Raw genomic sequence first — 12,010 nt, forward strand, 5'->3', positions numbered from 1 at the left:
ATAACTGAACACTGATTAAAACCACTGTCCCTCTACCACCCCCCCAAGTCAGCTTATACCACAAAACTGTAAAGAAAAAGATTTCTTGTACAAGGACTTCATAACACAAGGGAAAAGAAATGAAGGAAAACTGTTGACATTAACTTTTAACTCTTTCCATTCTAAAAAATCTCTTGCATCTTACCCTTTTCTTTCCATGCTTTTAATAAACGTCTCCCAGTGAAAAGGCATTGAGATCAGTTTCAAGTTTTTGAAATGACACACAGCAGTGACCCAGAGGCAATCAGCTTGCTATTTCCATAATTAAACAGGTATTTAATCAATAATTTTTATTCAGACTGAGTTAGCTCATAAGAATCCAACAGTCCTGAGTCCCTCTATGTTACCTCTAACAGGAATTCATGGGGTTGCTCAAGGGCAGACAATAAAAAGCTGGACTTCAGTTCTCTGCTGACAGTTTCACCTCTAATTTTGCTATAGGAGGCAAATCTAGATCTCCATTGGCTAAAAAAATGAATGTTGACCAACAAATAGGTGTTTAGCTCTTTAACTGAACAGGTTCTCTGAAAGAACTTGTCTTTTATAAACCTCTTACCTTTTGTTGGCAGATTTAAAATGAATCTTACAATTATCTTTGCATCCTTGTTCAAGTGTACTGCCAGAACTGTCCATGGAGGCTGAACACCAGCAGTTTATAAAGATCAAACTGAGGTGGTTCCTCCTCAGCAGCATTGATGTGGGAACTGCATCTGTAGTAAAAAAAACCAAAACAACTTTAGTCTTCAGGGCAACAATTGCATCAGCATCAGGTGACAAACTAATCACCCTAAAATGGAATTGTGCCTTAATTCCCTAAAGCATTGCTGTGTCAAACTGCTGCTCACAGCCACACCCTGGCATGGGACTAATAACAGTGATGCTCTGGGTTGAGGCTGCCCCATGGGCACATCTAATTATGATGTTCTGTGACAAGGCTATAAATACCCCTGGTCCCACAGGTGAAGCCCTCATTGCAGCAGGGTTTTGGGCAGGCATATATTCTGTTCTTTCTGTCTGCCTGGGCTGAAGGGCTGTTTGTAACCATGAGAGCTTCCCAGGCTTCTCCCCTGGAGAGTGTGAAACCAGTGAGAGATAATAAACAGATCAAACATCAGCCAGAAAAGCACTGAAGAGGAAATTATTAAATCTGTTCAAATTAAAAAGCTATGACAAAACCCAAAGACCACCTGAGCAAAGGAAAAGGGGAGTTACACATGAACCAAGCAACTCTGGTGGACTGAACAGGGTCTGAGAGGAGATGATCACTCTGTAAAGGGCCACTGTGGCAGGAAGGTATTTGAGGATAAAGAAATGTTCAAAGGATCTGTTGAAGAATAGAAGAGGCAGAAAGGCCTCTAGTTTGTCTTTATGATTCTGTTCTTAAAGATAATTACATTATTGCTTTAGGCTCACAAACCCAGTCACCATCAGCTGTCAGGTAAGAAGGGTTTTTTTCTCACTGTTTCCTTCACCAGCAATTCCAGCCTCCATCATCCACCTGGCCTGCCCATCTTTGCACCCTCAAAGTTCTGAGGAATAATTTCACAGGAATAGAATACATAAATAAATGAGGAAGGCCTTTATGGCAATGCCGAGGCAGAAAGAGAATCTGATGGGCAGCCAATGAGCCCTGAGGGCCACACATGAATCCATGACAATGGCTGCTGACTAAATATCATCCTAAAAAGAAAGAAAAATCAGCAAAAAAGCCTTCCACTAATCTATCTCCTTTACTGCATGCTTTGTCAGAGTCTGAGGAGATGACAATCACTCACAACACAGAGCTGAATAAGGAAATTATCAGCTGCCTCAGCCAACGCGATGTGGCACACAGTTGCCAAACTCCTGCAAATTCTGTCAGAAGTCTCTAAGCAAGTGTTACAGCGATTTCTAAAGAAGCCCAGAAAAACTTCCTTTTATTAAAAAAGGAAACCTCCCATCTAGCTCACTACAGCATCCCCGCGCTGGATGCACAAAGCAGCAAACAGCGTTCCCAGGCCTGCCCCCAGCGCAGAGCGTGGGCAGCCAAGGAACAGGGCGAGACCAGGAATATTTCCACGAAAGAAAAAGAAAGAACGCATACTAGGGTTGGTTATTAGTTTCGGACCGTGACTAGATTGATGGAAATGAGCTTTTAGGGAAACTTTGGTGTGAGGCAGGGCAGAGTAGCTGTGGGACTACAGCTACAGGCATCGCGCTGTCGGGGCAGAGTGGAAATACACCACAGACGCACAAAGGTGTGGGGAACAAAGAAATAGCGGCAGCGTGAGGAGGAACCCCGGGGAGGGGATGGAGCAGCAGTACCGCGTACACAGGAGGGTGCAGGCAGGATGCCCACCCAGTCAGCGCTACTGAAGGAGCCGGCACCGGGGCAGTGCTCACCGCGGGCTGCTCGGCCCGGTGCTCCTGTGAGGGACCCCCTGCCCTCCATCTCCCCTCACGCACCGCCCCCTGCCGCCTACACTATTCCCGCGGCAAGTTACGCAGGTGACGTAGTGGCATTACCAGGCCGCGCACAAGTTGCGCGGGGGAAGCGCTATTCCCATACCGATTTACGCAGCTGGCGATACCGCACGGCCGGGCCGCACGCAGTTTACGCAGGAGGAGCGGCGCGCTACGATTCCCGAAGGAGTTTACGGCGGCCGGCGGGGGCGGGGCGCTACGGAGGCGGCGTAAGGCGGCCCCCGCCGGCGGCGCCCCGCCTCAGCCGCGGCGGCGGGGGAGGAGGAGCAGCAGCGGAGCGCGCCCGGCGCGATGTGGCAGCGGTCGGTGTGCGTGGGCCTGCTGGCCCTGGCGCTGGGCTACCTGTGCGTGCTGGGCCCCGAGCTGCCCCCCGCGGCCCTGCGGCAGCTCTCGGCCTCGCTGCTGGGGACGCTGCGCCGCGCCCGCTCGCTGGAGGCGCGCACGGTGGCGGCCTGGCAGGCGGCCATTGTCCGGCCCGCGCGCGGCTGGGCGCGCGTCGCCGTCGGGTAGGTGCGGGAGCGCGCGGGGAGCGCCCCTGGCGGAGGGGCGGGAGCGCGCCTGGGCCGGGATGCGCATCCCGGTGTGCAGTGTGAGCGTGTGGAATGTGCGGGTACGGGTGTACTGCGGCCCCCAGGGCATAGCCAGGTGCCTGGGCTGTATCTGCGCCGCCCAGGTGAGACCCTGCCTGCAGAGCTGCTTCCCGCTCTGCCGTCCCCAGCATCAGCAGGACGTGGAGATGCTCCGAGAGCTGGAGCCAGGCTGGGACAGCGGGGGGTGCTCACCTGGATAAGGGAAGGCTCCAGGGAAACCTCAGAGTCCCTGCCAGTGCCTAAAGGGGCTCCAGGAGAGGGACTGGGGACAAGAGATGGAGGAACAGGACACAGGGAATGGCTCCCACTGCCAGAGGTCAGGATGAGGTGAGATATCGGGAAGGAATTCCTCTTTGTGAGGGTGAGGCCCTGGCACAGGGTGCCCAGAGCTGCTGTGGCTGCCCCTGGATCCCAGGCAGTGTCCAGGGCCAGGATGGACACTGGGGCTGGAGCACCTTGGGCTAGTGGAAGATGTCCCTGCCCATGGCAGGGGATAGAGCCAGATGATCTTAAAGGTACCTTCCATGAAAACCATTCCATGAAAAAGAGCTGCACCTCCCACAGTGCTGCTCAGTCAGGGTTGATCTGCTGAGGGATCAATGATCCAGAACACTCCCGTGGTGGGGATTTATGCCAGGCTCTGGCCCTGTTGGCAGCCCTTCTCCAGAGACTGTATTCCAAGCTTGATTGTAAAACAAATTCATGTTCATGCAGTCTGAGGGTTGGGCTCAGGGTCAGTTGGAGCTGCTGGTCCATCTGGCACAGGCTAGCAATAAATAGGTACCAGAGACAAGTTTATAAAGTTTTCAAGTTTCTTTCCCTTTGGGAAGAGGTAACTGAGTCCAGGCAGAGATGGAGAGAGATAGAAGGGAAAGGACAGGGAAGGCAATGGATGTTGAGCTCAGGGAAATTCAACACCCTTTCTCTTTTTAAAGTGGAAAGAGAACAAGAGGAAAGTTCAGGAATGTCACATTGATCTTCAGTGCTGGGTTTAAGTCTGATTATTAATCCAGACATCATATTTAGTGCTTGACTCACTTTCTTTTAAATATATGGACATAACAGGTGCCTTGACTTGGACTGAAAGATTCAGCCTTTGGATGTTGGAAGGAGTTATCCACTTCTGTGGCTGTGTAGCTCTGTGTTAGCAGAGGAATATGACTTACTTTCATCCCTTTGGATCTGTAATGATCCATTAAAACATAAAATTGGGGCTAAAATGCTGCTTGAACTTACAGTTTCTTTTCTCTGCTAGGGGAATTTCTGTGTCCTTGGTGTAGGAGGTGATGCACATCCAGAGGATTTCTGGGCTGGTTACCCTGTGGAGTGAAAAGCTGCAGGGTTTTCATGACCTTTATTTCGTATGATGCAGCTTTTTTTTTTTTGTTGCAGTCCAAATCTGACTCCTGAGAGGTCACTGCCAAGGGAATGCTGAGTGCTGAGCACTCCACACTGACAGGGAGCAGGAACTGGCCCTTGGAGATGTCAGGGAGTTTGATAGATGGTTTGGATCCCTGTCAGGGAAATGTGGGGCAGAGGAACAAAATGGAACTTGACAGCAGCTACAGAAGATGCTTAAATTGCATCTCTGTGCAATCTCAGGAAATATTTGCTATATATTGTTATCACTCTGAAACCACAGAGTGAGAAAAGGGCAAATGTTTCTAAATTGTCTTCCTGGGGTTCTGGTTCCAGCCAGGAAGTCCCCTGTCCTCTAGTCTGAGTTAGACTGTGATTAAATTGATGAGACATGGGAACTGGAAGTTAGACTTTCCAAAAAGCCTGGATCTGCTGAAATGGTTCTTATCCCTCCCTTACTATCAGAGGATTTTTCTCCTGTTTCCACTGCATGCTATTTCTGTAAGTTTGGGATGGTCCTCTGGAAACTGCCACTTTCAAATATTTCAACTGACTAATTGCTCTCTTGACTTTTTATAAACAGAACCAGCCTGTATGGGGAGTTGTGTCTGGATTTGGGTATTATTAGGAGTAGTTGAAACTCCAGAGGCTGATCTAGCTGACTTAAACACTTCCAGTTTTGTTTTTAACAGTTTTGAATCACATGCACATTTTAAACCCAAAATACATATGTCTTTAAAAGCTTCTAAGAACTTAAAATGCCACTGTTACCATGCCTGTTCTTTTTAAGTGAGCCCAAGGCAGGAAATGAAGTAGAACCTGTATTGTAACATACTCAACCACCTTTGGACCACGAAGTTTTCCTTGTTTTCATTCAGCAGAAAGTTAGAAATCCCTCTCTGAGCACAATAAAAGCCAGTCAAGCTTTAGGAAAGAATTTCAGGAAATTCCTGTGGCTTTTTTCCCTTTGATGGCTTTTCTCCCCCTGCACAGCCAGGGATGTGACCTCACTGCATTCCCAGGTGCCCTGAGGTCTGTCTGCTTTTCCCAGGACACCTTTTCTTTCTCTCTCTCAGTGTCAATGCCTGCGTGGACGTGGTTCTGTCTGGGGTGAAGCTGCTGGAGGCACTGGGCTTGGAGCCCAGTGATGGGAAGAACCATGCAGTCCTGAACTCCAGGCAGGACCTGAGGGAGGCTTTTTCCCACTTCATGGAGCGAGGGGCGGCTGCTGAGCGCTTCTTCAGCGATGCTGAGACATTCCAGGACATTGCACGGACAGCCTCGGAGCACCCTGCAGCACAGGTGGGTCTGCACACACAAGGGGGCCTTGGCAATCCTCTTCCTTCCTTCCTGGTCACTGCTGACTTGCATTCTCCCTCTAGAGAGAAAATCATTGAGGAAGAAGCTTGTGGTGTAGCTTGAATTATGTTAATAGTTTGCCCTGGGATTCTGTGCCTGCTGCAGATGGGAAGGGTTTAAGTGGTCTCTTCCCTGCTGATACTCCCAGACTGAAATGTAAAGATGCTTCCTGGGAGCCAGATGGGGCTGAGGCTGTATAAGAGCTCCCAACACCTTGGGATGATGCTGAGAGTGAGGAATCCCTGATTTCTGTGAGAGAAGCCAGGAATGGTTTGGGTTGGAAGGGACCTCAAAGCCCATCCAGTGCCACCATGGGCAGGGACACCTTCCACTAACCCAGGGTGCTCCAAGCCCCATCCAACCTGGACTTTTCCAGGGATCCAGAGGCAGCCACAGCAGCTCTGGGCAACCTGTCCTAGAGCCTCCCCACCCTCACAGCCAAGAATTTCTCCCCACTATGCCCTCTAACCCTGCCCACTGGCAGTGGGAAGCCATTCCTTGTGTTCTGGCCCTCCAGGCCCTTGTCCCAAGTCCCTCTCCAGCTCTCCTGGAGCCCCTTCAGGCACTGGCAGGGGCTCTGAGCTCTCCCCAGAGCCTTCTCTTGTCCAGGTGAGCACCCCCAGCTCTCCCAGCCTGGCTGCAGAGCAGCCTTTGGATCTTCTCCATGGCCTCCTGAGCACCTGACCCTCAGGACAACCCATATTCACTGCTTTTCAAGCTCAAATCAGAGTTTAACTGGAAAGTTTGGCCTTTATTACTGAAGAAACTTCCAGTTTCTTTCACTTCATATGGGCAGAGGTAGAAGGTTTTACCTCAACCTCAAACTGGAGGAAGAACTGCTGCAGTTTTTAAATGATTTTTTGTCAGCCTTGCTAAAACCCTACAGGGTTTTAGCCACAGATAGGTTGCACAGAAGTAAGAATAAGGCTTTTTATGTGCTGAATGAGTTGGTTTTTACAGGCTGTCAGTGTTGGGAATTGATTGATTTTTACAGAGCCATTACCTGGAAGTGAATATTTAGATTCAAAATAAAGTATGTTCAACTTGTTGAGATCTCACAGAGAATTCTAAAATCATTTTGCCTTCAGCTCCAATAACCTTCAGTAACTTGGGTACTGCTGAACCCTGTTGTAAAAAGCCAAAATCTCCAGTTTGTGCTGAAAACTAAATGTGTTTAAAGGTCCCAAAGCAAGGGGATGCCCACACCCAGCTCTGTTTGTTTTACAGCTGTACGTGGGAGGAAATGCTGCTCTCATCGGGCAGAAGCTTGCAACAAATCCAGACCTGAAGGTACACACACATTCCAAACTTTTTGTGCTATTTCCTTGCATTCTTTAATCTGCTTGTCTCATGTTACTTCTGTGTAGGTTTTGGGGATCTGGCAGTTATTTCTTAGGTTCTGCTGGTGGAACATATGGTTGGACTTCCAAGCTGATTTTTAAAAATATTATTATTAACTTCTTAAAATCAGTTGTGTAGGTGATGCTTAAATTTTGGCAAGATACAAAGGAAACTTTGTGTTTCCTTGTTTTCTAGATCCTCCTTTGTGGCCCAGTTGGTCCCAAACTCCATGAACTGCTCGATGACAATGTGGTTGTGCCACCTGAATCCATGCAGGAAAGAGATGAATTCCATCTTATCTTGGAATATCAAGCAGGTACAATGGAGCAGGTGTTCAGTGGAACCCCTGAACATCACTAAAATTGGTGCACAGCCTGAGGGGTGCTATTTTGTAGCTCTATACTAAAATAATCCCTGAAAACACATGTTTAACCACTGATGAAATTCAGGGTAACCTTCATGTAATGGCTAAAACAATTCCATGGCTTTTCTTGCTGCTGATGGAGCCTGTTGAATTTGTGATCTTGCCCAGGAATAAACTGGTTCACCCACACTTGGTGCTGTTTGCCTCACCCCAGGTGAGCAGTGGGGCCAAGTGAAAGCACCCACTGCCAACCGCTTCATCTTCTCCCACGACCTGTCCAACGGGGCCCTGAACATGCTGGAAGTGTTTGTGTCCAGCCTGGATGAATTCCAGCCAGACCTGGTGGTGCTTTCAGGACTCCACATGATGGAAGGGCAGAGCAAGGAGATGCGACACAGACGACTCATGGAGGTGAGATATTGAATCCCTGAAATTTCCTGAATTTCCACTACAAGTGTTTCATGGCGAGGCTTTCTTTTCCCAAGTTTGAAGGGCTCTCACAGATCTCAGTATTGAATGCCAAAAGGAAACTGGGAGCTGCAGGAATGGCTGAAGTCTAATCCTGTAACACTGTTTTTTCTTTGATTCAGTGGCTTATCCAGGGAAAAGAAGGGCTGGTTGCCTGGCTGGAGGGTGTTAACCTGGTTACTGGGCTTATCTAGCAGCTAAACCAGACTATTCCTATGCTGGATACTGAGATGATCCAGGTTATAATCAACACCTTCTTTCCTTAAACAGCATGTCTTGCACCACCTGTTTTACAGCTGAAGGTTTGTCCTCAGGCAAGGCATTGGCCTTTTTTGTGTTCTTGCATCAGCTCTTCTGCAGCTGCTTCAGATTTGTGAGGATTTGGAATTAATCCATTAAAAAGGTGCTGAGCTGGGAGCAGTTTAAGGTTAGATAGTTTTCCTGCCCTGGGAGTCTGCAAAACTAGTAGTTGTTTTATTTCCTCTCCTTAGCAGTACATACACAGGTCAGACATCCCATTGGAATTGTTTATATCCACACACAGGAAGATTAAAGGATGTGTAGCTTGAGTCAAGACCGTTTTTCTTCTTCTGTTCCTTAAATAAATATGTGTTCCAGGTTGTTTTTTCCCTTTTCCTGTAGGCTGTAGCCTCCATCGCTGATATCCCAACTGACATTCCCATACACCTGGAGCTGGCCAGTATGACTGATCAGGATTTTATGAGCAACATTATGCATCAGGTAAGGAAAATGAAAGGATGTGCTCTTTAGATCAGGTTCAGTATCACAGTGCACACATTAGTGCATGAATATAACAATCAAAACTCAACATTTGGACTATACATTGGAAGATAAAATCCCTCAATTTCTTCGCATAATTTCTTTCCTGGTGATTCTTTGTTTAGCTTGACACAACTCTGACCTCAGTGTTATGTTTTATGTGGAGTTGATGCGTTGTTACTTTTTACTGTCAAAGTGTGTGTCTGGAAAATTAATTGCACCAAACAGAATGTTTTCTTGGCTAAGTAATTCTTGCCAGCTTGTGGAAGTGCAGTGACTGGGAAACGGGGTACTGCAAAAGGCTCAGCCTGGGGAGGAATCCCAGGTCTGACTCCGCTCCTAAAGGAAACCCGCTGTTCCCTGTTCCTGTTAGCAGGTCTTTCCCCTGGTGAACTCCATCGGGCTGAACGAGCAGGAGCTGCTGTTCCTCACGCAGTCTGCCTCTGGTCCCCATGCCTCTGTGTCCTCCTGGAGTGGCATCCCTGACGTGGGGGTGGTCAGTGACATCCTCTTCTGGATCCTGAAGGAGCACGGCAAGACGGCGGAGCGCGCCTCGGACCTGACGCGGATCCACTTCCACACGCTGGCCTACCACATCCTGGCCACCGTGGACGGGCACTGGGGCAACCAGGCGGCGGCGGTGGCGGCGGGGGCCAGGGCCGCCGGCACCCAGGCCTGCGCCACCGACACCATCGACACCAGCAAGGTCTTCCTCAAAGCTCCTCTCGAGTTCCTCACCTCCCACACAGAGGCACCAGCCAAAATCTCCCTGGATCCAGACAAGCCCGTGGTGCAGTGGCACAGGGAGGGCATCTCCTTCCACTTCAGCCCCGTGCTGGTGTGCAAGGATCCCGTCCGGACCGTGGGGCTCGGGGATGCCATTTCAGCAGAGGGACTGCTCTATTCCGAAGTGTATCCTCAGTAAAACCAGGACCCTCCTTCTTCTCCAGCACTGCGTGGGGTCTGAGACCCGTGGATTGGGATTTGAAGCAGTGGTGGCATAGGAACAGAACCAGGGTGTGGTTTGTTTTCTGGGTATAACTGAAAGAGCCAAAGAATAATTCCAGGTATAAACTGTCGGCTACATTCCAGTCACTCAGAGGTGACTCGAGCACTTCACGTGCAGGTCAGGTGCAGATGTTTTAATATTTAATGTGAAAACTGGCTTTGTCTTAAGGAGGAGGGACACAAAGATCAAAATCCCTGGCTGGCAAGGTTTGCTGTTCATAGCTCAGAGTGGATCTTTTCTGATCAGTGCTGGAAAGTGCAGCAGCAGGAGAATTTCATGCCCCTGAATCCCAGGGAGAGCACAGCAGTGCCTGACCCCACCTTGCCTCTGGTAAATTCAAAATAAAAGGCATGTGGGTTATCTCCTCCCAGCACATTGCAAACCTTGCTTGGGGTGAGGATGGAATTATTGCCTGGTGCAGTCACCTCTCTGTGTGTCCAGCCCCAGAGGGAGCCACGCTCCCAAAATGTGACACAGACTGAGCCTACTCCAGGCTGCACAGGTGATTCTGGATATCTGTGACTAAGGGTGTTCAAGTGAGCCCCAGCAGTCTGTGCTTGGTTTTTAGGAAATCAGGAGTGAAGATAATCAGGGTTTCTGTTTGGGGGACAGCTCTGCTTCCCTTCCAGGGAACCCCCAAACCATTCCCCGTGTTTGCTGCACACTAAATACTCTGCTAATGGTGTGTTACAGAAAAGCTCTTGAGTGCTGGAGACTCATTTTTGGTTTTGAGAATGATTGTGCCAAATTTTTCAGTCTCCCTGCCCTCTATTAGGAAAGGTTAATATATTAAGGAAGATCCCTCTGGAAGCTCAAAAGCTGCAGCAGCCTTTTCCAGGTAAGGCTGAAGTGAGGAGGCTGTTTTAGGGTTTGATGTTGGGGTTTTTTTGATTAGGTCACTGATAGTTGCTTTGCTCTGGCCTTTGAAATTAAAAAAGCAGAACCATGTGTCCTTGTTAAATATTTTGCTTCTGTTTTTTTACCTTTTCACAGTCACACACTAAGAATTGTAGAGCACCAGCATGGTTTTCTCTTTCCACCATGGTTGTGTGTCTGGCCACTTCAGGAACCTGGAGTGCATTTGCACAGCTCTCAAGCCACTTTTCAGAACTGGGTTAAGTGCAATCAGCATGTTTGGGCAAGCCTGTGCCTTACCAGAGCTTGGCAGAGGTTGTTCCAGGTCAGTCTTTGCACCTGAATGGAGGGAGGAGAGTCTGTGTCACTCAGGGTGGAGTGATCTGTTGCTGCAACACTGTCAGGCTGCTGTCAGTGGTGTTCTCTGTTGGGAAAAGCCATCCTGGCTGCAGAAAGTTGGCAGCTGTTGTACTTGCACTGACTCAGCACACAATGCTGTCATGTGTATTCAGCTTTCCCCCTGAGTAAAGTCTTCTGTGTTGTACAGAGCAGAAGTACAGTCAGTGCTGTGTTTTCCTGCAGCTCAGCCCACCCTGAGCTTCCCTTGAGTGTCAGCATTTTATCCAGGTGCAGGATCTTAAGACTGGAGGTATTTCTACCCAGATTATTTTTTATGATTATTACTGCTATTATTATTATTATCATTGATAAACTGTAGCACAGAACTTGGAGTTCTGGTGTAGTCTTCCTAAACTGAAAATAAATTAAAAGAACCTCTCCTTTAGGCTCAGAGGTCCAAGGCTTTACACTGTGGATCCTCAACCTGGAAACAAAACAAAACTAAATATACACAAGCTGTCACCAGCCATGGCCCTGCTGCTGTATTTCACTTCTTTCTTCCCAAAAGACTTCCAGGGATGTGAGGCTGCTGGGACATTCCTTACAGCCACCTAAAAACACATGAGTGCACCTACAGACTTGTCCCAGAGTCAACTGTGCTTGCATTGCACAGGAGCATGACAGGCTAAAATTAGCTTTTTTGATCTGAGTCAATAAATGTTGTAAAGAATCATTTAAAAGGAGCTTATAGCTTAGGAATCATCTGGGCCAAAAAGCTGATAATTACTGTTACTTCTCTCTTGCTGCTGCTCCTCACAGGTAAACATTTCTGCTGTGGCCCCTTCTGGGTGTGCTGGAACACCTGGCATGTGAGTCCCAGCTCTAATCCCAGCAGCTCAGCATGGTCAGGCTGCTGCTCTACCCAAATTGCTTTATCAGACACATAGAACTCATCTGTGCCCAAAGTCACTTCCCAAGGGGAATCCTTAACCACCATGAGCTCAGCTGTGCCAGTGGGATCCTGATTAAATTGTGGAACAATCT

General features: G+C 48.6%; 1 protein-coding gene and 1 long non-coding RNA gene across 3 annotated transcripts; one reads left to right on the top strand and one right to left on the bottom strand.

Annotated features, from left to right (window-relative positions):
- Positions 1–314: 314 nt before the first annotated feature.
- LOC306808137 lies at positions 315–1,918 on the bottom strand. Its single transcript, XR_013775910.1, has 2 exons — positions 1,512–1,918; positions 315–749 (listed from the first exon to the last, which is right to left on the bottom strand). It is a non-coding gene; the product is annotated as an uncharacterized lncRNA (long non-coding RNA).
- Positions 1,919–2,605: 687 nt separating this feature from the next.
- Positions 2,606–10,733, top strand: ADPGK (ADP dependent glucokinase). 2 transcript variants are annotated; one of them, XM_079318348.1, is made up of 7 exons: positions 2,606–3,008; positions 5,528–5,753; positions 7,038–7,100; positions 7,347–7,467; positions 7,730–7,926; positions 8,626–8,724; positions 9,137–10,733. In XM_079318348.1, exons 1-7 carry the CDS (start codon positions 2,794–2,796, stop codon positions 9,686–9,688), a joined length of 1,473 nt encoding a protein of 490 aa, XP_079174474.1. In that variant the 5' UTR covers positions 2,606–2,793; the 3' UTR covers positions 9,689–10,733. The 2 variants fall into 2 exon arrangements, with proteins under 2 accessions (XP_079174474.1, XP_079174475.1); XM_079318349.1 differs by having other exon boundaries at positions 2,607–3,008; positions 9,140–10,733.
- The last annotated feature ends 1,277 nt before the right edge of the window (positions 10,734–12,010 follow it).

This window comes from Erithacus rubecula (assembly GCF_903797595.1).
Source record: "Erithacus rubecula genome assembly, chromosome: 14".
Taxonomy (NCBI): Eukaryota; Metazoa; Chordata; class Aves; order Passeriformes; family Muscicapidae; genus Erithacus; species Erithacus rubecula.